We start from the raw sequence: 27,608 nt of genomic DNA, 5'->3' as shown, positions 1-27,608 counted from the left end.
GGTGATCTTACAATGCAAGTATCCACAAATGGCTCAAATGAAAGGGTTCTCCTCACTGTCCTTACGTGACTAGGAAGCACCCACTGATAGATGAGGTGAAGATGGGGACTACAAAGGTGTCAATGGTGACACTCTCCCAGGAAGGCACTTGCTGCTGTATCCATCCTTCAGTGCCAACACCCAAACCCATCTGAGCCTTGACACCCTTCCCTACACCCAATTTCGCTCTGACATAATCCTCAATTCAATGGACTTGATCCCAATTCTGGTTAAAAGGCAAACAAAAAGACTCTTGCAAAGACACAAGCAAAAATGAAGGAAATAAGGGGATGAAGGCTCTGATATCACACCACACCATCTGTGTAACTGCCAGTTTGCTTTCCTTCCACAGCAATAAAGACGAAAAAACCTGCCTGCCGCCTTAAAAACACTATAAAAATTAATTAATCAGCACTATAGGCCATCGAAAAATCTCAGTTCCTCCAAACACTTTTGTTGAGAAGAAGTTACATTGCCTTGGTCTCCTTATCTGTAAAATGCAAACAAAAAGCTTAATTGATTTAATCAACGCCAAACTATGACTCAGAACTAGGATCAGAAATCAGGAATTTCTGGCTTTGGCTTCTTTTCCTTAAAGGCTGTAAAAAAGCCTGCTATGTCTGCATCCTTTTCAGGTACTTAAAAATAGCTTCAGGCTCCCTGGTACAACAGTTTCCCATGTCTAGATGCAGAGATCTCCCAACAGCCACAGCTAAATTAGAAGCTGTCCTAGTCTGAATTGCTCAAGTATCACAGTAACAGTCAGGCTCATAATCATTCCCAAAAGCCAGGGCTGAAGTGTGGTTCATTATTTAAAGCAAAAAGGCACACGCAGACTGCAGCCATGCTCTGTGCAAACACAGGCCTTGCCCCTCCAGGGTGCACCCAGCACTTACCCAATGCAGGGATTGTTTTGGTATCTTGGTGCTGTGTAGGAGAAAGGAGAAATGTTTTTGTCCACAAAAGAGCCAAAGCCCAGACGGAAATTGCTTGTGAGCTTTCGCATCTCTTCAGCCAGCTTGGTGCCCAGATTGCGGATATTATCCAGGTCATCGTTCATGGACAGGGACAGATCCATTAGGTAGTAGAGGTCCACGGGATAATCCTCCACCTGCCGCACCTGGACTCGGAACGAGGTCCGGTCACCTGCACACACACAAAGGTTGGTCACGGTGAGCAGGGAGCTCCCAGCACACATTAAAATCCAGATGACACTTTTTTTTCCCCCCTGCAGAGCAGACCGATCACTTTTTGAAAGAAGAGGGTGAGGGCAATAAGCTTTTCCAAATACATCTCTTAGGAGACTAACAGGAAAACAGGTATTGACTTTGGGTCCTCTTAAGCTATGTAGCATACTGGCTGGCAAGAAAAAGACATGGAGTGCATGTCTCTATTTTAGCTCTTTGGAGGCATCAGAGAGGGTTTTTCCATCTCATCTGAGAGAACAGCTAAGGGAGGGACACATGAAAAACACTGTTACCCAGTGTGCAGTCCAGGGATGTTTGCTTAGAAAACAGGAAAGAAAAGCAGAGTATTTCTTGGACTACTGCAACAGAGACCCTGCTCACACTTACTTGAGTACATCCTCAAAGAAAACCAGGACCAGTCCAAGAAGTCCTGCACAAAAGAGAGAAGGAGGTGGAGCAGGAGAAGGAAGAGGATCAGAAAAAAATCGCATGAAGTGAATGCAAGATGTCCTCTGAGTTGTGCAGGGAAGTCAAGGTGCAGCAGACACAGAAGAAACACCTTTGAAAAGGAGCTCCCCCCAAAAAATGGAGCTGGAGAAATCAGGGCAAAAGGGAAGTGAAAAAGAAAGTTGTTAGGGTCACCCAGGGAAGCACTGAGGCAGAGGTGAAACTTCCTAAAGTGACAAACACAAGGGAAGGAGCTGACAGGGCTGAGTCACAGGCTGTGCAGATGTGAAGAGAAGCAGAGAAAAGCCTGTCCCTGACCTTCTCCTTTGCCTCCCTCTGGAAGGATTGCCAGGGAAGGCCACCACAGGCAACACCTTCACCTCAGAAAAGCTGAGGTTGCTTCAAAGTGAACTCAACACACCAGATGGACCTTGGTGGAGCCAGACAGCAGGTGGCAAAAGATTGCCTCTCACTTTGCTGAGGGAGGGGTCTAAACAAAGCCTCAAACCCCAGCCTCAGAAGGCAGGCTGGTTTGGAGATCCCATGTTCCCAGCTTCCACCTTAGCCCCTTTCCCAGGTCACTGGGGTCTCTGCTCTACGGAATTGGATCCTTTCAAAACCAAGCTCCCAGTTCTGCCTTTCATGGGCAAGGCTGAACCTGGGGCAGTGGCAGGTTCTGCAGAACACTTGTGGCTTCTTCCCCTCTTCTTCCCCAGAAACGCAATTCACATTTTTTAGTATTGTGAAAACATTTCCCTAACCGCTTTATTGTTCTCCTCCTTGTGCACAGCAGCACAGCTGTTCCCACTTACTTCCAGCCCAACAGCAGCAACAGCATCCCAAAATTGCCATGCTGGCAACGCACAGCACAAGGGGCTCTGCAGCCTGGCTGCCACAGCCCTGCCTGGCACCTGGGGTCAGGCTACACCAAGCCAGAGTTCCTCAAACAACACTCTCCTTCTCCTTCAGCATTTCCCTGCAATCTGCTGCAACCCCACCTGGAAAAGGCAAGGCTGCAGGAGGCACCATGTGCAAACATGCACATGTAGAGATAGTGCCCTGCTGTAGGAAGCAAGAAGCTCATGCCTTAAATATTCCTCCTTACTCTCCCCAGCTTTCTGGTCCAGCAGGACAGGGCAGAGGGCTGGGATGTGGAGTGCAGCAGGGGGAACAAAGAAGAATATAATTCATGTAGCACAAAAACTGTTAGCACCGATTGCAGGGTAAAAGACTGTGATTGCAAGCTTGACTTTAATTCAGTACTGCAAAAATGTGTTTAAATCTGGGAAAATTCTTTCCCATGCCCATATTTTTCATTCCTACATATTTTTCCCACTGGAAAAGGGGATGTGTCCTCTGTATTTTGCAACATTTTTATTTCCAAAACACTGTTCTTCCTGCCAGAAAGGGTATTTGGGATGCTGTGATCAAACGTGCTTCTCTTAATAGTTACAAATTTATTAGTCCCTGAGAAGCACCAAAACCAACAGGATCCTGTGGCTGGTTCTTCTTTCATTCCCAACTGCACAAACCAATTATATCAGAGAAAATATCGCTAATGTATGTAGATGTAAGTGCAAAAGAATTTATTATTCTCTGTAGACAGTATTAGTCTCACACTTCTAGGGATAATCCAGCCCCCTCCTTCCTCACATACTGTTGCCACCATTCTCTCCTTAGGGCTTTTACTGAAAAGTTTTAAACTCAGAGCTTAATTCAGAAATTTTTCTTGGATAGCATCATGCAGAAGCAGTGCAGAAATTGGAAAAATTAATTTTGGTCAATTTAAGAACATAAACTCAACAATCATGCTTATCCAGCTTATTCCTGCTTGGTGAGGCTTATGGCTTGATGAGCAACACAGCTGCATCTATTCCTTTTTTTAAGTCAGTTTACACTATTTCTATCTCTTTTAATTAGGATACACTGCTTTATAGCTGGACTTAAGATTAAAAAGCAGTATTATAAAAACTAATGCTCAATCCAAAAGCTGCAGTGTAAGGACATGAATTTAAGGCCTTTGGAGTTTAGCCAAGGACACAGATTTGGGGACGTGACTTCTGCCACAGGATGATGAGATCAAACTGCATGGGTGGGAACAGCAAACAATTGACAATCCACTCCCTTCTGCTTCTGCTTAGTGGTCTAAGAATAAAAGATCACCATTGCCACAGGCTGCCTCCTGAATTCATCTTTGAAATAGTACACCCCTCATGCCCAAAATTAAATCAACATTATCTCTTTTTTGTCTTGGGTTCAGAGGGTGAAACCTGTTTTCCCAAGCTCAAGGATTAATGGATAATTTAAACTGGGCCTGCTAATGCAAGGTTTTAGGAAGTCATCAGCTTGAAGGTGAAGTGTTGCCCAACATCAAAAAAGAGAAGAAAAATTGGAATACTATGACAAACATCTAGGTTAGTCCCTCCTCCTGCAATGACTCTGATGCTCTGCAAAGAGGACAGGGAGAGGAGTTCACTGCCTCCAAGTGGGAATTACTGCAGGGGTCCTCAGGGTGATTCCTGCAGCTCAGCCCAGACCTGGAGGACTTCTCCATCACGAAGAACTGAGGATGGCCATGAGTGCGGTCCCCACAAGGGTGGGCAGAAGCAGCACACCAGGCCTGTGCAGCCCAAGGCTTCCATGAGCCCAGATCCCAGGAGGCCACCAGGAGATGGATCTCCGCACCTGCCACTGACTGGAGCAGCGGACACTGGATGGGCAAAACTGTTGGGGACTGGGAAAGCAGAATTTGCTGAGCACAGGGCACTGTGCGTGGGGTGGATGTACAGGAGATGAGAAGTGGAAGCTGAGCCTGCCCTTTCTGTCAGGAGTTGCCTCAAGAAACAGCAGGAATTACAACTCCCTTTTGCTCCCTTTTTTAGCATAATATTCAGTGACAGAACCCATGCATTCAGACATATGTACAGTGGTCATTGCTCTCAGGTATCTGATTTTAAGGTTTTGAAGCAAATTTTTTAGATTTGAGGGTCTGACCAATGACAGCTGATGAAGTTAATTGAAAAACATGACAACTTCTAACTTACACTAAAACAAAAACTCCTGTAGCAACTGGTAGGCTCTGGGAGAGTACTGATAGCATAAGCACCAGTTCAAACCCCCATTTTTCTTGGGCAAAACACCGGTATTTCTCTTTCCTGTATGCTTGTGAGAGCTGTCACAAAACTGTAAGCCTTAGAAACCCACACCAATCACTTAAAATGAATCAAGCTTTTATATTTGCTTCTTATCTTTGCAATAAAGAGCTTTCTTCCCTCTTCAGAAATGTCAGCTGCCAAATTTTTGCAAGAATTCTAAACCCACATTAAAGCCTCCCCCCACCACGCAATAACTTTTCATAACAAGCATGCTCGCATAGCTCAGATGAGCTGTTCTCGTCTAATTTTTAATTTAAAGGAAGAGATTGAAGAAAAGTGATGGCTTAGGAGAATGAAAGAGGGACCTGGCTACAGTCCAAGACCTGAGTCAGAAGTTCAAATCTCCATCTTCTGCCTTAGCTCTTTTGCATACCGACAGAAAACAGATATGTGGGTTTGTTTCCAATTTATAGAAGGAGCTGTCTCAGTTTAGAGTCATGCCCTGTCAGCTTAGTGGAGGAACCAAAGTTATTTTAACTCCTTCCACACAGTGATTCCATTCTGAAGCTGAGCAGGTTCCTCCTAAACACGTGCAGGTGTAAAGACCATTACTGGCAGCAGTTGTGGGTGGGCTTTGACTGACTTTGCCCAACAGCAGTGCCCTCTCATGAAGGACACACACCCCAGCCCCAAACCTGTTTGTGACTCACCACCAAAGTTCAAAGGTATGGAAGGGGCCAGCTTTAGTCACCTGCTTTAGTGGGCTACAAGGCCACGAGCTACAACGTGCTCTTGGCACGTCCTGGCCACCCTTTCTCCCTCCCCCCACACCCCACAGAGCCACTGGGGACTCACCAGGACGAAGGTTCAAGGCGACCTTCTGGGGCGTGATCTGCGTGACGTCCAGGTGGCTCTGGCCGGAGCCCTTGCTGCTCAGAGGGACGTTCCTCAGCACGCTGATGCTGCTGCTGGGGTTCTCGATGGCGCCGGTACAGCCACTTGCAATCAGGTTCTGCAGGAAGTCGCACCGGGACGTGATGGACTTTGTGCTGCTGAAATCCTGAGGTGTGAAGAAGGGACAAAAAGGAAGTGGAGGGGAATGCATCAATCCCACAGCAGGGGCTTTGTTTTGACATGCTGGTATCTAACAGCTAGGCGATGCAAGAAGCCAGTGTCCTTTGTGATGACTGTACTTGGAAGGAGCCTGCACCAAGCCTTAAGCCTTTCAAAAGACAGAAGAAAGAACAAGGAAGTGGCACTGAGGGAAGCAGAACAAACCCACCAACCAGAGAGAGCCAAGTAAAGATGTGAAGCTGAAGACAGGCTGGCCACTTCCCTGGGACACCGCACATCCCCACACAAGCACTGCATGGAGAGTAAGAGAGGTGGGAGGAACATCACAAGAGCTGGTGAAAATGCAGACTGTGCCCACCACAGACAGTCAGGCACAGGCAGCCAGGTGCACGCAGAGTCCCACTCCCAAAGGATGGCCAGGAGTCTCCCAACACCCATCCCAGAGCTCCAGCCCTTGCTGCGAGCCCCATGTGTGGTGCACAAAGCAGCCTTGTGCAGAGCAGCGCTCAGGAACAGCCAGGAACACAATGCACCCTTTTGCAAGAGCCTGTTTGTTAGAATGCCTTTTTTTTTTAATCTCCAAAAGTGCCAAAGGGAAAAAGTCACATGCCCAAAACTCATTTTCAACAGTAGATTCCTACTTATTTCTGCACTACAACAATAGAGACAGACCTCTTCAGCTCCAGGGCTGAGGGACTAATACGACATGAAATAATGCAGAGAAGATGCTTGCAGCCATGCCAGCCCCTCCTTCAGCTGCTCAGCCAAAATCAGTGTGGGGCTGAACAAACCTCACTCATTGCCTAAACTCCAGCATGGCAAAGGACAGGAGAGACACCAAGGAGAGAGAGGCTCCTGACAGATCCTCCTGGGGTGATCTCCAGGGGTCCCTCAAGGATAAGCTTGGATGCAGGGCCCTTGGACACAGAGGCTTCCAGCTGCATTTTTCTCACTACAAGGTCCCAATGCTATTTGAAAAATGAGATATTTGCATTCCAGCATCCAGCAGCAGGGTCCAGCCAAGAAACCGACGACGGCACATCAGATGGATACGAACACAAATTTCTTGGAACACATCGTGTAAACAGATGAACTTCCAAAAAAGGAGGACTGGGACTATTTAAATCATCTCCAGCATGACAAAATAAAAATCAGAATCCCTCACAAAACTGAAAAAAACACCCAGCCTTTCAGAGCCTCACATTTCAGGCAGCCTTGGAGAAAAGTCTCTCTCAGATGTGGTTTTACCTGAACCCAGCAAAAAGCTGGTGGGGTCCAGGTGTTCCCCTGGGCCTATCCACCTATCAGCAGGGGGAGATGCTCTCCTGCTCTCCCTGTACCCAGACCACAGCTCCAGGTGAACACCCCTGCCAGCTCATTTCTGCTGCTGCCACCTCTTAGAATGGATGCTCCAAAAAGGAATCCAAACAGCCCAGGAGTGCAGCTGGGAACTTCTAGTTACTCTCGAGTAACTAACATTGGAGAGAAGCATCCAAACAGGACAATCTTTAGGGCTGCTCACATAACTGCAGCTTCTGTCAGGTGCTTCCAAGCCTTCCCAGGGTCTGCCCCAAGCAATCCAAATGAAGTCCAGGAGGTCAGGGGAAAGCCCCTACACAACTCTTAGGTCAGCAGTACCTTCACACTCCTCCAGTCCCTAGATCCCTCTTGCTTTATATCTTCTCTAAACTTTCTTCTACAATGGGTCCAGAGGACTTGCCAAAGGGCAGCAATTGCTAACCTGCAGCTACAATCAAATCCAGCTATTTTCTTGTCCTGTGAAAAGCCATATTACCTGAGGTGGAAGAAAATATCCACACCCAGGGGTGCAAAAGCCTGAGGGGAGGGTGGTGCAGCTCAGAACCCAGGGGTGCAGGACTGACCCCTACTTCATCTTGTTTTTTTTACCCAAGCAGAGTAACACTGAGCAGGAGGGTGACAATGGCCTTGGGAAAGTCCCAGCAGTCACTACTGCACCCAGCAAACAAACACACAAGCTGCTCCCACAGGTCAAAACCCAAAGCCAAAACTGGGGCTACCAGGTACCATCCAACTCCAGTGCAAAGTTTTCTGTGACAGGGAAAATCAAGGCTCATGGAGGTTCAGTAAAGGGAAAAAGGATGAGCAGACCTGGGGAATAAAGGACATTGCACAGGTCCAGACAGCTCATGAGAAACCACACCAAAAGGCAGCTCCACAGCAGCTCAGACACAGCATGCTGGTTCAAACCCAAATTTTCCCTGAGCAGAGAACACCCTGGGGATAGTTAAGCAAATTCGATGTGCCCACACATCTGGCAATCCTTTGCCTGCAGACTTCCTTGGGCAAGAAATGCAGCAGATGCCCCTCACAAGGGGGAACCACCCCAAACTTTGCTTTGTGCCATAGAGGAGCACTCTGGAAGATCCCCCAGCCCCTGTCAGTCACTCTGGCTGCTCCAGCCCCCTGGTCAGTGTTAAGAAGCTCACAAAGGCGAATGCACACAAGCAGACAGGATGAATGGAGACAACAGTGTGACAATTACATGCTCATCAGTTTGACAGTTTTAAGACAAATTGCTTGGTTCATGCTATAAAAATGGAGAATAGCGCTCACTGTATCTAATATCTAATTCCTGACTAGGCATGTCCCTACCATTCAGCCCATCCTGTTCTCTTTTGATGAAGGTCTCAATCTTACTTTTTGATTTAATCAATTCAGTTCTGCATTAATTCTGCCTGAAACATGCCTGCTTTCTCCATTAAAAAAACAAACAAAACTTGACATGCTCCATTTAGGAACATCCTTCATTTTCTTTCCTCATTCTCATACATTTCTGAGACAGAAGAGGATGGGGTAAAACAGAGGGTGCCACTGGGGAAATTTCAGTTTACTTACTCAAAAAGGACATTTCAGTTTAATTAATGCGTGTCTCTGGTTTCCATGTACACACATAAATGTATCCACATAGGTAATGAACAGGTTGATCCACCTAACAAACACATCTAACAAACAAAAGGACCTTCTGCACTCCCCAAAGCAGCAAAAAAAGAAAACATAATGATGACACTTCCCCCCCATACTGGTACTCCCAAATGCTCTTTTAAAGAGCTTCACCCCCTGCAATCACCTCAGGAAGGTTTATCACAATCACAACCCCACCTGTGAATCACACGTGCCCTGGCAGCTCAGAGGATAGCACTGTATCCACTTCCTGAGCTCCCTGTTCTCCCAGCAAACCCAACAAGCCTGGGCAACCAAGTGTCACTGCAAAAAATTCCACAAGCATCCTCCAGTCCCACACATGGAAACCAGGCTGCCACAGAGATACAGCAACCCCTCAGGCCAGTGTGCAGCTTCCAGACAGAATATTTTACCAGCACCACATCAGCAATTTCTCATCATTTCTAGCTTCTCCTAGACCTTGCAGATTCCTCAGTTCCAGCCTGGATGGAAAGGCTGCAGCAGTCTCCATCACACCAAGAGTCATTCTCCCTCAGAGAGCCCTGCTTCAAGGCATGCTCAGGTGATGGTCAAGGCCACATATTCGCACCTCCTCTTCTAAGTGTCACTGAAATAACCACCTCTGAGGCCTGCCTTTCCAGGTATTCTTCCACAAACCAACTGAACCTATGTCTGCTCCCAAATTTCAAAGAGCCCAAAGACTTGTGGTTAGCTCAGCAGCCCCTGGTGGATCTAGGGCTGCTGCACACCAGAAGCTGCTATCATCAGCTCATCCATCATCACCCCTTTGGATGGGAACAGAGATGCTGAGCACAAGCAGAAGTGAAAAGAAGTCCAGGGGATGTGATGCACCCTGTACCAACAGGTTAGGAGGCGGCAGTTATAAAGTGAGAGCACCTGACTGCTCTGCTGTAAGATCTATCTGTACACATCCCTTTACCCTCACAATTCAGGGCAATGAGACCTTCAAGAGACCTGGGAAAACTATTGGGACAGGGCTCCCAAAGAAACTGGTATGATGGTACCACCAAGTGATATTATTCCCCAAATATTTTCCGAAAGGAAATACAAGAAGATATACATATACAGGAGGATCAAGTATACATACAACTATACAGTGCAATTATATATATAGCTACACAATGTGTGTGTGTGTGTATATATATATATAAACCGTATAACAGACATCTCTAAACATACTTTATACAGTATATATAGAATTATACAACACGCACTGATAGACTTCTTCTATATATATTTCCCGACAAAATTGTTAATTGTTGCTTGCAAAGTCAATAAAAGCTGGCCCAATTTGCTCACAAACCTGTAAAGTAAATGCAAAGGGAGCAAAAAATACACACAAATCAGCTGATTGAGGTTCTAAAACACAACTGCCATCTGTGGAACCTACTCCAATACCTTTTGCCTGATATTTAAAGAGTAGAAGAGCTGTAAAATTTGATTGGCATATATGCAACCAGGAAACATACACAGCAAATTGCAGCTAATGGAAAAAGCTAAGGAAAACACATTAAGAGCTATTTAATAAACCTGCCTAGGCTGCAGCAGAGGGAGAGAGAATAAGGTGGTGAAATGACTATGAAAAGAAGGTGGGTATTATAAAGTTTGTAACGTTACTTTAAAACTTTCTAAAGTTGAAAAACTCCAGGTATCTTGGAAATCCCATTACCTCACCTGATGATCTCAGCTAAAGAGAAATAATTTGTTTCAAACAGTACATACTAAAAAAAAAAATACAAAAAATACAGAATTAGGATAAGAACTTGCTAAGTTTTAACACGTAGCACGTCATGGGAACAGCATCTTTTAAAGACATAGTTCTTGGCACAAAACACCTTGAACTGTATGTTTTTAAATAGCTTCTGCAGGCTAAAGGTCAGGAAGTATTACAGGACTTCCTTGTAAACAGCCGTCTTCTTCCTTGGCCCCTCCATTCCAGTCAGGAATTTTCTTTTTTTTTCCAGTAACTACTCTGTTTGCATGATAAGAGTCAGGCTGCCAGTCCCATTAGTACAATTAGTGGTCACAGTGACCACCACATAAACATTTCCACTAGCAGCATTCTGCAGGAAGTTGTCTTTTGATGCCAAGTAAGGAAAAAAAAAGACAAAAAAAAACAAACAAAAAAAAAAAGCACAAGATATTGGGTACCCATAGTTTAGTAGCCAGCATTCCTGGAGCTAATCTCACCACCACAGATTAGCTGGCTGGAAGAGGCACTCTTACAGCTGTTTACAAGATGTCTCAGAAGCAAGATCTATTGCTTTACCCTTTCCCTTCTGCACACCAATTGCCTGGCTGGAAAAAAACAGCCCAGGAAAGCTATGACAGAGTGGTGTTTGCAGCATTACCAAGTCTTCCCTGGAGAGCTGCAACTGTGCTTACCAATGAAACATCCAGTGAAACAGACCTGGAGAGCCAGGGGCTGGGGCACCCGCCCAGGACCCGGCCAAACCAGAGGGACTGGAAGCCACCATCACCCCACATCCACCTCCATGCCCTGGAGCTGGCAGCTGCCCGGGCAGGCCTGGCAGGAGGAGGGAGGGGAACAGCAGAAGGGACAGAGCCTGCATCCTCAGCTCAGCAACACCAGCTGCAGCTGGAAGGTGAAGTGAGTGCTCAGAAGGGGACAGGGATGGCCACCCTAGAGGAATAAGGATCAGCAGGGAACAGAACAGCATCACCACTGGCCATGCCCATGGAGAGGTTCAAGATTATCCACTGCTCTGGGGTTCTCACATGCCAAAACTGGTTCCTGACACAGCAGCTGTGCCAGCCTGTTTTTCAGATTTTTCCATGCATCTGAAACCATCCATATTTTTCTCCTAAACACCTAGGAACACTTAGCAGGCAATTGGTTTCTATGCATCAAACATGATTTGGTCTTTCTCACACCTTGTTCTCTAGAAATTGTAAGTCTACTTGATAAGACATATATTGGATTATATAGATAGACCTAAACTCATGAGCAGCCCCTAGGAAGCAGAGGGAGGTATTTGCAATTGCTCATAAACAAGGAGGCACAGTTGAATTATGGGTGAGCAGCTTCAGCATCAACACAAGGACGTATTTTCCCTGTGAAGTGCTCAGTTACTCTGTGAAACTCATGGCACCAATGCCAGAAGCATGGGCCACTCCCTGAAAATGACACAATAGATTCAGAAAGGAGAATTATCTTTGTTACAAAGAGCCCACGCCAGGCCACACGACAAGGGACACGTAGCAGGACACTAGCCAGGGGCGTGGGGATTTTAGGGGAAGAGCTTAGGAGCAAGGCTCCCTGTAACACAGAGCCCATGCAGGGACTCAGCATCCACCAAAAACAAGAAGGTAATTGAAGGGACAGAAGAACTGAAGGAACAGTGCTGCTCTGTTGAGGGCATGTGAGGGTCAAAGTGGGGTCAGAGACTTATTTCCTATGATGTCAAAGAGCTGAGGAGTCCCATACACCCCAAATACACTCGGCATGGAGCATCCTCTGCCCTCACTCACCCCTTGTGGCATGAGTCAGAAATAGGCAAGGTGAGAAAAAAGCTCCCTTCCAGCACTACAAAAGGCATGAAAGTCAAACGAGGTGTGCCCACCTACCTCCTTGGAGCACCAGGCACACTTGGGATGGATGAGGAGACACTCTTCACAGGACGTGGCGCTTCCACTGGTGCACAGATTGAGACCTTCAGCAAGAGAGAACAGTATGGGCTGAATGGTTATTCCACTCCAAAAGAGTGTTTAGGGGGGTTCTGAGACATTCTTAATGCTAAATGCACTGTACATTCAAATGAGAGCAAATAGTCTCCCAGGATCCTAAAAGGCAGGAGAAGCTGTAAATCTCCACCTGTAAGGTCTACTTTTCCTTCCCTAAGGTAAATGAAAAGGACAGAAACTTGCTTTGGGGTGCTGAGAACCTCTAAAAAATTACTGAATCTAGTGATTTTTTTCTACTGTTTTTCAATGGTGTCTGGTTAATCAAAGAGTCCAGCTACTCATATGCCTAATCAAACACTCCCATTGCTGTGGGCAGAATGCAATAACTGTTGGAGCAGTCTGAAACACGGAGCTGGCTGTCCAAAAGCTCTGAGATGCTGACTTTTAAAGACACATCTTTAGGCATATCTTCTCATTTTTTTTCCAGCTGAATATAGGGGGGAGCATCTCCCCATAATTTTCATATTAAAGCACTCTTGAAACATTCTCATCTCCCCTTCCCACACAGGTGATCTCACAGTGGACTCATGCTGCAGTACATTACTTTTATTTTACTACAAGAGACATTTCCACAGGATATCCAGGTTAAGCCTTGCAGTGTGTTTGCACTGGGCCATGTCCAAGGCAGCAGGGGTGGAAGACACCCCTGCCTGTGACCTCAGCAGGGGCATCAGCCAGGCTGATGCTCTTTGCTCTCGGATTGCTGGTGTCCGGCAGCACAAGGGGTCCCAAGCAGGTTTCACTTACAAAACCCACAATTTGCACTTTGGGCTTTAAAAATGAAGTGGAACCACACAAGTAAAACCAAAGTAGACATCAATGGTATGGGCTTTGAATGCAGCAGCTTGTTCAAGCATGCCTGTGGCTATGAATGTGCCCTTCCATACCAGTGATGGCCCAGCTCCCCCGGGTGCAGCTATTAACTTCCACTGTCAATAAATGATTAAAGAAATCTTCAACCGAGGTTTCAGCACAGAGGCTGCACACTCCAAATGAAATGCCTCAGGCTTGAACTCCCAGTCTGCTATTTCTTCCAACACAAATGTCAATAAAAGCATTGTCAGGCCTCTATTTTCAGCCAGTTGCATCTGCAGATACCAGTGCACCACGCTGCTGCTGGGTGTAATGTGCAGATTCCACAGAGTTGCCAATAGCTGCTGAAGACTCCCATGAAGTTTTCTCCTAACTCAAGAACTTTTATCCATGAGAACTTTGGAAGAAGGATTTTTGCTGTTTCCATGTGAATATTGTACCAAGAAATGGAAAGCAGTGGCTGCCTGGGTCGCTCCCATAAGGGGTTGAGCTGTGAGCACAGGAAGCAGTGAATCAAGCTGGACATCTGGAGGAAAACCTGGCATGCTCTGGACGATAAACAAAGAGAGGATAAGTAGGTCCTGTCAGTCATTGCAGAGGCCTGACCGTGCCAGAGCCCTGCACTGATGGGTCTCTGCTGCCTGCAAGGTGGTTAACTCTAACCCCAGAGAGCCAAGCCCTGCACTCTCTCTGTAGCTCTCATTCAGACAAGCTCCTTGGGCTCATTCATACCAAACAAGAGCCTTCTTAAGAGTGTGGGGTTTTTTTTCCTTCTGGCTGTTACCACATCCCCAGGCATTTCATTCCTTTTTTGCATTCAGAAGTTATATTCCAGCTCCTGGACACTACAAGAGCTCAAAACATAAATAAGTAATATAAAGCAAAATGTAACTTGTTCAACTGAGTTAAAATTTAGACAGCAATTAACACTTGCATTTGCAAACCCTACAACGTGGCCCAAAGCCTCTCCTTAAGAGCAGCTTCCCTGGCAGCTGTGCACAGGATAACCCAGCAAAAATAATGGCCTTTATACAGCAAATACTTGCATTCATACCCAGGCCTGGCTCTCCCACAGCTTCACTCACCCATCCGCATGGAAATATTTACCTCCATTCCTGACTGCTGGATTTTTGAGCGTTTACTTAGTCACAGTAATAGCTGAATGAAAACCAAGGTCTCCTCCTTCCACTGCGTGCCATGACCAAAGCAGCCCATGCTCCTGTGGCCAGCCATGGGGTGACATTCCTCCCGGTGGCAGCTTTTAAAGTTTCCAAGTATGCTTTTCTTTCCACTCTGTAGCAACACTAAACCATTTCCAGCATTGTTGTGAAAACAGGGCTTTGTGAAGCCCTCCAATTTTAGACTGAAACCTGAGCTTTTTGAGTTGGAGTAGAAACACACTGGATTTTCCAGATGCAAGTCTTTGCTGTGCTTGATTCAGTGTAGTCTTTCCCAAATCAGGCAGAGGAAGGACCCGATGATGCTCATGCAAGTCCAGATCCTTCAGATACTGGGGCAAGTCACCCATGGAGACTGGAAGGAACTCAGTCTGCTCTTTGGACTGTGATACATTTAATGAAACCACTCCTGAAAAATTCAACTAAAGTTCTTATAATGGAGAAAATTCCATCCAGAGTTTAGCTGGGATTTCTCTGGAGGTAAATAATCCACTCCCTGGATTGCTGAGCTGCACTGCCTACATACAGTCCTTCATACTGATGCCACTGAGTCCTAAGCCCTGCATCCTATTTATTTTGAACAGTAGTGTCCAGCAAGCACAAAGAACATCTCCAAATGACATCCTTCCCTTGGACTGAGCTGCAGGAAAGCCCAAAAAAGCAGAAGGAGACAGTGAATTCCACTAGACAGCAGAGATTTTAATACATCAAACTACAGATGCAGAGCAAGATAGGAAACTGATGAAAGGTACTCATCAAATTCACTCATAAAGATGCTCCAGGCAATCAGACGTCATTTTAAACCTGTTCTGCAAGAAATCCTACTTTGGGCACCTCCTCAAATGGAGGTGAATGTACTGGCTTGCTTAGAGAAGACAAAGAAAAAAAAAAGTTATGCACTTTATACAGCTAAGCATGAAAAAGGGTATTTTATTTGTACTTGCAATAAGAATTCTAAGAGACTCGACATGGTCTGCAGGAATACTGAACCATCAATTGCATGGATCAGGCACACAAAAAAAGAATTAAGAAAACTTCTTCTGAGCTTTTGCAATTATGTGCCACAGCACTCTGCAAATGAGCCCCTTCTTAAGATTATTCATTAAAATATCAAGCACTGAGAGTAAGTACTGGAATGGTGGACTTAGGCATTTTGTGGGGTCCCTTCTTACAAAAAAGCTTCCTCAAATGCTCAGAGAGAAGGGAATCCCTATTTCCAATACTGCTGGAGCAGAATTACTAACCGCACTGCAGTTCACGTGTGTGTGTGTGTGTGTGTGTGTGTGTGTGTGTGTGTGTGTGGAAAACGAGAGCATCCTCACGAGAGACAAGGACCTCTCTGTGGGTGCCACGGTTCAAGGTGCAAGTGAGGAACGATACAAGGTGAGTGTGGGGACCGGTGCCCGGCAGCGCGACAGCCCGTGTGTGGCTTCCTGCTGCTACTCCTCATCCCATCGATCAACACACAGCGCTCGGGCAAACATCCCGGGGAGTGCTTACCCTGAGCAGAAGTGGCTGCAGCCGCTTCCATTAGAAATAGATATAGGGCGAGGGGTATAAATAGCAGTTAATTGCTTTTGGAGGCGAAGGTGAAAGCCCCGCGGACGCGGTCCGTGCCCGGGGCGCGGGTCCCCGCCACCCGCACCGGGGGCACGGCGGGAGGGGCCGGGGCGCAGCTCCGTGCCGGGGCCGGCGGGGATGCGCGGAGAGCCCGGGCAGCGGCCAGCCCCGGGCACGGGGACCGCGGGGACAGCGGGGACCGCGGGGACCCGCGTCCCGCCGGCTGCGGGCGCACGGCAAAGCGGGCTGCGGGGGGGAGGCACCGGGAAGGGGGGCCGAGAGGAGGCGAGAACACAGACGGTAACAGAGAGCACCGAGGCGGGTCTGGGGGACAAGCCGCCTTCCGGAGCGGAGTCCGCGGGGCCCGGGGCGGCGGGAGCAGAGCGGCCCTTACCTCTGCCGGGCTGCAGCGGGGCGGCCAGGAGGAGGAGGCGGAGGAGGAGGAGCGGGGGAGGCCGGCGGGCGGCGGCCGGCAGCCCCCCTCGGCGGGGCATGGTGCGGCGGCCGGGGCGGCCGGGCTGCCCTTCCCGGCCGGGCCCTCCCCGCCGCCTTTTGTGCGGCCGCGGCGGCGGCGGCGGGAGGAGGAGGCAGGGGCGGCGCCGCGGAGCTCCCGGGGGCGGCGGGACGGGACGGGGCGGTGTGCGGTGCCCCGGTCCGTGTGCCTGTGTGCCTCTCCGTGGGTCCGTGCGTGTGTCGGTCCCGCTCCCGAGGGTGCGCTGCCGCCTCCCCGCCCCGCGCAGGGAGGCGTAGCCCCGTCCGGAGCGGGACCCGCGGGCACGGCCGGGCCCCCGGACACGGGCACGGACACGGACACGGGCACGCAGAGGCTGCCTCTGCGGATGCACGGAGTGGCACAGCCGGGCCCGCACGGCACACACACACCCACACACGGACACGGGCCCGCACACAGATGTGTCCGCAGGCACACGAGGAATGCGCGCCCTCCTCGCCGCTCGCAGCGGGGCTTGCACTCATTCCCCACGGGTCAGTGCCTGCTCTTACGTGGCGTTTTTGCCGCTTCAGGGATTTTCTCTGTGCAAACTGACTGTGTCCATTTACTAAAGGGCTCTTTGAGCCAGGGCACCCGGGCAGCGCTGCACTCACAGCCTGACGGCTTTTTGGCACGGTCCACGCCCCCTCCGCGGGGGACATCAACACTTCAGATCGAAAGGAAACATCGGATTTGTGATCGTCTTTGGGTTGCTGGAGAACTTTCTGTATTCTTCTGCTTTTAAAATAAATCATAAATCATCCCTAGAGCTCGTGGTTGATTTTAAAAGCAGTTTATAGCAACAGGTAACTTATCCATGGTCTGCAGACCTTCATGACACCCTTATGTCTGCTAGATCTCACCATCAGATTTTGCTTAAAACACAGGTTGTGTTGCTGTTCGCAGACCGAAGTGTTTAACTGTACCGCCACCTGCCAAAATATCCCTCACTTGCATTGATTTCCAAAGCTGCTTTTACAAACCTTGCTGATTTCTTCAACCTCTTCATACCCCCGGGAGAAACTAGGTTTGGGTTTAAAGTGACTATTTGTTGTTTTAGGAAATACACACCTACAAAAGTTGTAACATTTTAACTGTCCCAGTGCTGCTGGATCAAAACAAGTCCTGGCGTGGCTGTGGGAGCATCACAACCCTATTGCTTGCAACCAGTGCAAAAATATCATTAAATGCCTCCTCAAAACCTCTGCCGTGGTAGGAGTGTGGTATGTGGGACAGGCGGTAACCTACAAACTGCCCTCAAGCTGTTGGTTGTGCTTGGGGAAAGGGACAGCATCAGCTCTTCCTGTTATCACAAAAACATAAGGGGCATGCTGTCACCCTTTATTTATAATAAAATTAATACTGTCCATGTTGGGACTGACCTGGACGTGCAAGATGTGGTGTGTGGGATCTTCGAAGTAGGTTATTCCTCTGTGGAATACTTTTAATATTCCTGTGGAAAAAAAAAAAAAAAAAAAAAAAAAAAAAAAAAAAAAAAAAGTGAAATGCAGATCCAGCACTTGCAAGAGATAAAGTATCCAATATGAGCATTACTGCCCAGAGAAGCCTTGTGTGGACCTAGAAGTCCATTCTTGGATCTTCTGGCCATGCCCAAGCAAGTACCCCAAAACACAACTACAACTATCCATGGATAGACTCATGTTTGAGAGCTTTAAACTATTCCTGGCTGTAGGAGCAGGGAGACACTCATCTTTAATCCCTGTCTCCCACCATGCTGCCCAGGGAGCACTGGGTGAAGCAGCAGATGCCCAGAGGCAACTGGCAAATGAGCAAGGGGGGAAAAGGAAAAGCAGGGCCATGGGGTAAAGAAACTACTTGGAGGGATGGAAGCCACCTTCTGAGACTCAACTGTGGCATCTCGAGGGGCAGAGAAGAGGGCTTGAGGAAGCAAGCAGTACTTCGGGAAGGAATGCATGGCAGCAGGACCAGAGCCAGGCGAGGCGTAGGAGCTCCCCAGTCACTGTTATATTTAGCTGGGCTCAGCTGAGGCCGAGCTCATTCTTCCTGCAGGCGCCTGTGGCACTGGCACAAGCACCTGGTGTTTGCTGTGCCCAGGCTGTCCTCATCCCACAGCCCCCATGAGGAACCCCTGAGAGAAGGGGGAAGGGCGGGAGCTGCTGCTATGCACTTTTTGGGCAGTAAGATGTTGTCGATGCTCCACATCTGCTATCAGTCATCGTGTTTTTCAAGCCAAATCCTTTGAAGGTCCCACAGAGTCACAGGTGGTTTATCCTACCCCAGTACAGCTGACCAACTGCCCATGTGTGGTGTGTACAGGGAAAACCTCAGGAGCCACAGGAGAGGACGTGCTGTGGCTTCCCTAATGAGAAGAATGTTAACACATTTCTCTGAAGCTTGTGCTGTGCTCTTGCCCCACATGCAGCAGCAAAAGAGGATATTATTTCATAAATGGCCAAACAAGCATCTGTAACACCAAGAGGGGGAATTCATGGTGAACATGAGGTGGGCAGTTCATTTCCAGAGAAAGAAGGCAGCCCTGTGTCCCTGAGGCTGGCCACACACCAAGAAATGAGGCATGAGTAGAGGTAATGTGTGGCCTGAAATGAGATCCACAGAAAAGGTGTTGGTATAAAACCTTCCTGCTTGCAGGTGACAATGTGTTCTGGTTGTTTTTCTGGAGTCAAGGATGGGGTGGCAGTAGATGCCCCCAAAAAAGATTGCCTTCATGTATGAAAACAGATAAGGCCTTGATCTTCCTCCTGGGGTTCCCTTGTTCTGAATAAGGGATTGGGAAATAAAGCTTTTAATGCCCCAGTCTCAACAAGATTATTATGTACTCGGTAGAAGATGAGTTTGAGGCAGCACCAAGATTTTGGGAAGAGAATTGAAAAAAGGGCTCTGTCTCCTGGGGATTGTGAAAGGGTGACCTACAACAAAGTCTCTCTCTTGATCTCTAGGAACAGCCGCCGCCACAGCCTCGGTCTTTTCTCTCTTGACCATCGTGTCTTCTGTCTACAAAATGCCATTCTTAAGGATCACAGAGTCCATGACATCCCTCAGGTTCCTTCAAGTATTTATGTGCCACAGCCCATAAATACTTGCCAAGGCGCTTGGGCTTGGGTTTTCAGTATCATTGCACAGTTTTGCTGTAGCAGAGAGAGGAAAATCCCTATTTGGAAAGGTCTGATCTTTCTGTTCACTTTCTTATCACTTACACTTTAACCTGTGGTAAAAGTAGGACATAAACCCAGGGTATCTGACCTGGGCATGGATTTGAAATGATGTAATTATAAGTTGATTCTTTGTCTCTTCTATCATCAGTTAAAACAAATAAAATCCTTTATCTGAGATACTCCAGGTGTTCTACGGATGGGTTTTCATTGTCATATCTTCCTTGGGGCAGAAAGGGTGGATAAAAGCACCTGAGTCACATCTAGATGTCTGCCATGGCTCTAAAGATGTTCTGGATTTTCAATGGTGATTCCATCTTCTCTCTGCACCAGTCTGAGCCACTCCCAGGTGCTTGCACAAAGCCACAGCCTCTTTCAGGGTGAAGCTCCACCTCTGTCTCAGTGTTTCACAAAACACAGCCACTCTCCAGCAGCAAAGTCCTGGGACATCTCTGACTTTCTCCCATTTCTAGATTCTGTGGCATAAGTTTAGGTTTGTTACTTCAGCAGGTCCTGAACATGCCTCAATCCTTTGGTCAAAGCAACTCTCCATACAACAAAGGACGGCCAAACTGGAATTCAGATGGTGAAAAAAGTGGACTGATTTATGGTTTTAATAAAAAGGAGTTTTAGGAGAGCTAGGGTCAAACTGGGGTGTCAGATCAGGGATGTGAAATAAAAGGCAAACTCACTTGAACCTTGGAAACCTCCACTGTGTTACAGTTACTGTGCTAGGAAAACACTTCATTTGCCTTTCCAGGTCCTTACCACGTTGTTTCCTGGTTCCTCCAAGCTGTGCCATGATGGGAAATAGGGGAGCAGGGACACAAGGTGTGGGCACCATGCAGCTTTGCCATCCCCCCACTGCCTCCTCCCACAAGTGAGCCCACAGACGGGGCTGCTAGGGCTTTCACTACCATGGAAAAGGTTTGTCATCTTCTTTTTCCAAGGAAGCTGTAAAAAAAAAAAAAAATACAATTCACGCAAAATGCTTGTTAGTAATAGGCAACTACCACATGCCAAAAATTACAATAATAAATTTAATCCTATTTCTATTCTCTGGCTAAAGATGCAGCACATGCTGCTGCTGCCTGCTATAAAAATAGATATTTTTACCATTTAAGGACCAGCCTCTGTTCTCAGATACTCAAGAGCAGCACTACTCCCAGACAACTCCTGACCTGCTGAAAAGCAGCATTGCATCACTTCTGGAAAGCAGAGAACAGCACCTAAAGTAGGTTTGCCAAGTTTTGACCTCTAATAGATGAAAAAAGGCAGAACTCAGAATAAATTTCTGAGCTAGTCCATGCCTGAAGCTGCTGGGCTGGAAAGTGAGGGAGGTACAAGGGGGAGACTTTCCTCATGCCTCTATGGTGCATAAAGGTGAGACAGGGATGATGAAGCCAGACCAAACCTGACCAAGTTTTGGGGTGCCTAGAGCCCCTGGAGCAGGCTGGCAGGCACTTGGCTACCTGAGAGGATGTTTATAGGAGGGGCTCACTGATGTGCTGAACTGAAAAGGGTGATGGATATCTCCAGCCATGACCCATCCCAAAAAATATGCCCCAATCCCCAGAGTTAAGTAATGCACTATCAGAGGGACAGGCGTGGGAATGTACTAGGCTGGAACACAAGAGAAGGTTAAAAATTAGCAGTTCCATGGCAACCTGTCTGTATCTATTAATGGTTAGCCCCAAGGAAAGCGTGCTCTTTAAAAGGTTTTGCCTCTGGTGTGCCTTATCCTGCAACTGCAAAGAGCCAGCCCCATCTTGTGGCCAGGGGCTCTGCCCGGTGGCGGAGAGGGAGGAGGGTTTGATAGCCGAAGGTCCGTCCTCACCACCCTGCACGGAAAATTGAAAAACTTTCTGTCTGCCTGCACATCTTGCCTCACATAAGCTGGTTTGGCTTTGGCTGGCACTCCGGGAGAGCTGCAAAAGCCAGGAGTAAATGCTGGATGCATCTGGCAGGGGGTCTCCTTTAAATAAAGAGCCCTAAGATATTTCTTTGTATGCCTGCATGTAGGGGAAGCATAGTTAAATACAACTTAAAATGTCAGCAGGTAGAGCCAACTAGGCTTGGCTCCACTCAAATCTCTGGCAAAATTCCCACTGAATGAACTAAATGTTCCAGTCTTAAGCACCTTGGTGAGCAGAGTGCTCTGGAGGTACAAACGGGTTTCCAAGGAATTCACCTGGATCTGTGCAGTTTGGACCTCACAGTGCCCCATGCAGCTATTTCAAATCACAGTTGACACCTGGATATTTAATCACTATCTGAAATAAATCACTGAACTCCGGTTTCTTGCTTATTTTTCTGGCAAGTGGGTTTTGCCCAGCATGAGCTTGCTGCAGAATCTGTTCTCACCAATCTTGGAAAGACAAAACTGTTGAGAAATGCTAAAGAGTCTACAAGGAAAGATCTTGCTTTGAAAAGAACAATAATGTACACATGTTGTAACACAAGTGCAGCACAAGCCCTGTTTCAGTTATAGGAATGATATACAGGCCCAGGCCCACAATTCCTCCCCAGAGACCCCTATTCCCATTAATGTCAGTACAAGTTAGGCACTGAAATACCTGCCTGGATTTGACCCCTGTTTCTCACCAATTTAAACATTCCTCTGCTTGAGAGGGGATTAAGAACCTTAGCACTATAATGACCTCTTGAATTCATCGACTGTTCCAGATATGAAACATTTCTTCTTTTAACTTTTGGCTGATTTACTCTATAAAAGATCTCTGCGGATAAAAAAAAAAAAAAAAAAACAACTTGAGAGGAAGTCTTTTTTTTCTCCCCAAAGTCTCATTTATGCAGCAGACTTTCTTTCCCCAGATACATCCAGACATCTCTGACTAAGGGAGAGGCAGAGATTCCCTAATGCTTAACCAGGCTCATGTCTTTTAGCATGGAACAGGCAGCAGTGCCAACAGTGAGGGTCAAGGGGAGCTCTCTCAGGAGGGCTGGGGGTCTTCTTTACCCTCCCACCCACCAAGATGTGATGGATGTTACTGTGGGAAGATGTTAATATCACCCTTGAAAATTGGCTGCCAAACAATGACCAAAAGACAAAAAGAAAACAGCTGGGTTTTCTCAGAGTGGTACCAATGGTATTAAAGTTTCAGAACAGGCAAAAAAAACCCCAAAAAACAAAACAAAAAAAAAAACCAAACAAACAAAAACAAACAAACAAACACCCCAAACAACCATTAAAAAAAAAAAAAAAAAAGAAAAAAAAAAAAAGCTTGGTTGCCATAGATGCCCTAGATGCCCACCAAAAACCATGCTGTGTCCCTCCACAGCCCTCCCTGGAGTCCTGAGCAACATCTTTTATTTTTCTCAGTTCCCTATTTTCCTTTTCCTTTATCTGACCCTGCAAGTCTCCCAGTTCCCCTGGGGAAATCCCTGCCATGTTTGGGCCACCAATTGGGCAGATGTTTTCTCTCTGCTCCCCTTGATGTCACCCACTGTAGTGGGTGCTCTGGGGGACACTGCCTGGGTCTTGGAGACAGTGTCCAGGGTACTGGGAATGGTGAGAAGCAGACGGGGCATAGCTCCTTTATAAGATGTTTTACTACCACCAGGAGAGGGAGAGTGGGAGCTGTTGTTTCTCCTGGTGAGGAATAGACTTTGCTCTCCAGAGGTTTCTCTTTGGAGCCTTTGTGTGAAAGGCAGCACTTTCCAGACTCAAAAACAAGAAGCATTTTGCATTTCTGCAGTTATCTCTTGTGAAATTTTCTTTCTCTTTGTTTCTTTCATGAGGCCGTTTTTACACAAACAGCAGAGCCCCATGTACAGCACCTTACTCTGCCTCTGTTTTTGGGCATAATTAGGGCATATAAAATCCACTATGTACAAATGCCACAGGCATCACCTTTCAGCCCATGCTGTTGGTGAATAAAGCAGGTCAATGCACTCAGAAGCTGAGAAATGTCCCTCTGGTCCAGGATGTCCATCCAGCCCCAGACTGCTCCAGCAAGTGCAACAGGACAGACTGTCTTGGGGCCCCAGCTTCTTTTACAGCCCATTCCTCCAGCACTCCCACTTTCTCATCCTTTTGTTAGAGGGTACATCTCTCAAGGATGCATTTGCATCCTTGAATTTGCCTAATCTCCTTTTGACCCTACAGATAACAGCATCCACATCATCCTGTGACAGCAAGTTCACCAACTGTGCCTGTAGTTGTTTTTTGTCTTTTTTTTTCCTGTCTACTTTACACTGACATTGTGTACCCCCAGATTCTGGTGGGTGTTTGGCTGCCACTCTGAGTAAAGGCTTTGGAAACCCATTAATGAAGGCTCTGCACCTCAGTGAGTCTGCAGGGTGTGATGCCTGCAGGCTGTGCCTGGGAATGCACAGCCCCCCACACCTGCACCACTGGGTTGTGCTGCTCCTTTGGGTTCCCAGGATCAGGGTCTGGTCCCAGTCACTTTTACAACCACTTTTTCTGTTTGACCTCATCCCTCCTCTTACCTCAATGAAAGTGACTTCACTTACTTTACTCCTGTTACCTCTTTACTCTGTGTTGCCCTTCTTTCTCCTTCCAGTTGCTCTCCAGCTGAACCACTGCAGACTGGCAGACACGGGGAACTCCCCAACAGCTCCAGCTGTGAAAGCAGCCACAAAGTTATCACCGACCTTCTCTGCTACATCATCATCCCCATCTGCTGCTTCTATACCCTTGTCATCAGCATTCCCACTGATTTCCTAGCTGTCTTTGTGGCTTTGGTATATTTAAAGAGCCTTTTATCAGCAGCTAGAGCATCCTTGGCAAGGCAATTTACAGATCTTATTTTTAACCCTGTTTCTTTCCTGTTTCATTGTGACCTGACATGTTTTATGGGTTTCTTTGTTCTTAGACCACTTTGGGCTTTTAGTGTTGGGTTTGGGGATATTTTTTTTTTTTTTGACAAGTTGCTATAAAAATCAGTGTTTTCAGCTCACACCCCAAAATCTGGAAGAGGTCAATTTAATGCTGCTGGGAACCCTTAGTAAGCAAAGCTGCTCCATCTTCCCCCATCAACACAAGACATATGGCATTGAAACTGAGAGCATTACTGGGCTAAAACTAAAAGGCTGAAGGATGGGAAATTTGGATAAAATAGCAATTGATGGCTTTGCAGTTGCCAAACTTGACAAATGACAGTCCTCCTCTCAGAGGAGTGTCAGAGGAGGCAGCACTAGTCTTGTGGGTTGTTGAACCAAAAATTACCAGCAGGACCCTATGTCTCTGGGTTGTACCAAGGTCCAGTCAGCTTCCTGAGCCTGGGATGAAGGTGGTGCCCCCTAAACCAGCTAGGAACAGTCATGTTCACCTGCCTGAATCCCTTCAACCCTCACCTGAGTTCCCCCACTCTCCACACCAGGAGTTTCTATTGGGAAGCCATTCCTACCGAGGAGGTGAAAACCTCTTGCCAGAGGAGAGGCTTATTTTCCCTTACCCCTCCTGTTGGAAGGAGTTCTATCATTCACCTTGAAAACAGCCAGCCATCAAACTCAAGGTACACAAGAAGTGAAAAGTCAAGTCCCTTGGTCTGCAGTGGCATCTTACCTTCATTGTTCACTTTTACGTGTTTATACCCCCAGCTTGGCACATTGCATGAAGGATCTGTAAAAAAAATCTCCTAGAGGAAACAAGGGGGGGCTTCCTCCAACAGGCAACCAGGAAAAATTAAAAGTGCCTCCTGCTTCCAGGCCTGAAAGGTGCTGCTTTCACATGCAAGTGTGGATGTTGGGCTTTGCTGGGGAATGTGTGGATGCAGAGATTTAGCTCTCAGTTTTGAGGCTGGTTTCAGGTGTAAGCAGTGCTAACAGCAGCAGGCCTGATCACCCTACCCATCCTTACCCTGCTATCCCATTACATTCCTGAGCTGCAGCTCCTCTAAGACAGCTGCCCAGACCCAGGTTCTTACCCCACTGCCATCCACAGCACCTACCATGCCCCTCCCCTCCCACCCAGCATTGCTTGAATATGCTTGGGTAAATCTAAATAAATGTAGAATGACATATGACTGAAGCTATCCCAACATTCCCAAGCAAGTATGTGTTGGAACCAGGCAAACCTCTGTCCCAGCTCCTTTAGCACACCGTGTGCAGACATGCCAAGCACTTACACTCTCCAGAGTGACTTTTGGTCTAGGATAAAAGTTGGTGGCAGACTTGAGTGGGAGCCTCTTCCCACCTCCTCTATGGGTCATGTGCCAGCAGGACACTCTGCTTCTCAAGGACACACTGCACCTCAAGGGAGAAAATCAATTCGAAAATCCAAGGTGCAAAATGAATTCTGGCAGATTCCTGGAGTCTCTCAGCCTGCCTGCAGGCATGTCCACACTCACACTGACAGTGAGGACTCAACTCAGCTCCTTTCCTATTCCTGCTTGGATTTTGGAGGATGTGCAGCTGAAACAAAGCATGAATCAAGAGGCAGCAGTCATAAAACTCAACAAAGCTCTTTTCCATGATGACATTTCCCAGAATAGTCACACATTGCTAATAGACTAATAGAAGTGAAATATCTGGGAGTTTGCCCTTTGAAATGCTAAAAAGGAGCAGGCTTACAGTGGTATCTGATTGCCCCACCCCAGCACGGTGGCAGTTGCAGAAATTAGCTTTGAATTGGAGCAATGAAAATTCCTCTGCAGTTAAATGATGCAAACACCTGACTGCTTTTGCTGTTTTTATTACCAGTGATAGTACATGTTGGGATATCACACCCTCAATAAAGTTTTACTGCATTAAAGTTTCTCGTTCAGCGTTCAGCTGCATTTCCAACCTCTGCTGCTTTGCAAAAGAATAGCCGATAACACTTAAAAGCCTTTCCACACGCCTCTGTAGCAGATTACTGCTACATGTATTTTATGCATGGAGCCAGGCAATTTGCCTCTGTGAAAGACCACGAAGACCATTCCAGTGGGCTGTTAGTGTTGATAAAGAAAAACCTTTTCATTCAGCTCCATGTAAGCCCAGGTTTCAGTCTGCCATACAAAGACTGGGAGGAGGAAGTATCCAAGCAAAAGTAGCCAGCTGAATGAAGCTGAGCTTCACGACTTTTGGCCAGTTTCTGCCTTTATCCCATCCATTTTCCAGCATCTCACCACATACAAACTTCCCCAGAGTGGAGTCTGCATGGGGTTAACAGATTGTTGCAGACAGCAGAACCTTTTCCTGCTGCTGAAAAGTCAGAGAAAAGGAGGAAAGAAAAGGTCTGAGCAGAAGGATTAGAGTCTGGGAGCATCTCCTTCACCCAAGTTATTGAGGAGACACACAGGGGTCAAAGAAAAATAAGGGGCCAGCAGACATAGGGGGAGCACACATTAAATTGTTGGGGGAGGGAGCCAGTCCAGCTTGTAGGGCTTTTCTAGCTGGTGGAAAAATGGGTCTCTCTGCCTCTTGTCATAAGTGTAACCACTGTGCCTTGCTTTGCTCCTCATGGGACATTACTCTCAGAGGAAAAGTCTAGAAAATAAGACCAAATCCCTCCCCATCCTTTGAGCAAGATATCATGACTAGTTAAATCCAGCTAGCCCTGCCCCCATGCAGGTATGCTGAGTGTGCAGAGATGCACACAGATGGTGGGGGTGGCTGAGGCCACCAGAACCTGGTTTCCTACAAACCCTGCCAATGGCAGACGCTGTGCAGGCAGGTGACAGCAGCAAAGGGGACAGGAGTGAACTGGAAGAAACAATGAAACCTCAGAAAAACAACAGAGAGAAAATGGCACATTTTCTCACCAGGCTACTTCTGAGAAAGCAGGGTCTACCTCCTTTTGCTACAGAAGCCACATGAGAAAGATCAGGACTATTTAGGTCCCAGCTTTCAATCACTTAGCTGGCAGCTAGGAGCTGGTGTTGATCATGGAGAGACTGGAAACAAGCATCTGCATGGACATCCTAGTAATCTCTGCAGCC

The 27,608-nt window shown here is 47.3% G+C and overlaps 1 protein-coding gene across 3 annotated transcripts in view; it reads right to left on the bottom strand.

The window, feature by feature from the left end:
• ITGB5 (integrin subunit beta 5) overlaps positions 1–16,729 on the bottom strand; it is a 66,390-nt gene extending 49,661 nt beyond the window's left edge. Inside the window, exons 1-4 of one of the 3 annotated variants that reach the window (XM_030277124.4) lie at positions 16,457–16,729; positions 12,395–12,480; positions 5,624–5,828; positions 936–1,185 (exon numbers count right to left, since the gene is read on the bottom strand). In XM_030277124.4, the coding sequence (XP_030132984.1) occupies positions 936–1,185; positions 5,624–5,828; positions 12,395–12,480; positions 16,457–16,556 (641 nt within the window). In that variant the 5' untranslated portion in view covers positions 16,557–16,729. Of the gene's footprint in view, positions 1–935; positions 1,186–1,613; positions 1,639–5,623; positions 5,829–12,394; positions 12,481–16,456 lie in introns of those variants that run through there. The other 2 variants (XM_072931996.1, XM_072931997.1) reach the window with 2 other exon arrangements.
• Between the last annotated feature and the right edge of the window lie 10,879 nt (positions 16,730–27,608).

The sequence above is a fragment of the Taeniopygia guttata genome, chromosome 7, assembly GCF_048771995.1.
Source record: "Taeniopygia guttata chromosome 7, bTaeGut7.mat, whole genome shotgun sequence".
Taxonomy (NCBI): Eukaryota; Metazoa; Chordata; class Aves; order Passeriformes; family Estrildidae; genus Taeniopygia; species Taeniopygia guttata.
Note: the sequence above shows the minus strand (reverse complement) of the source record. Positions and strands in the feature narration are given on the sequence as shown.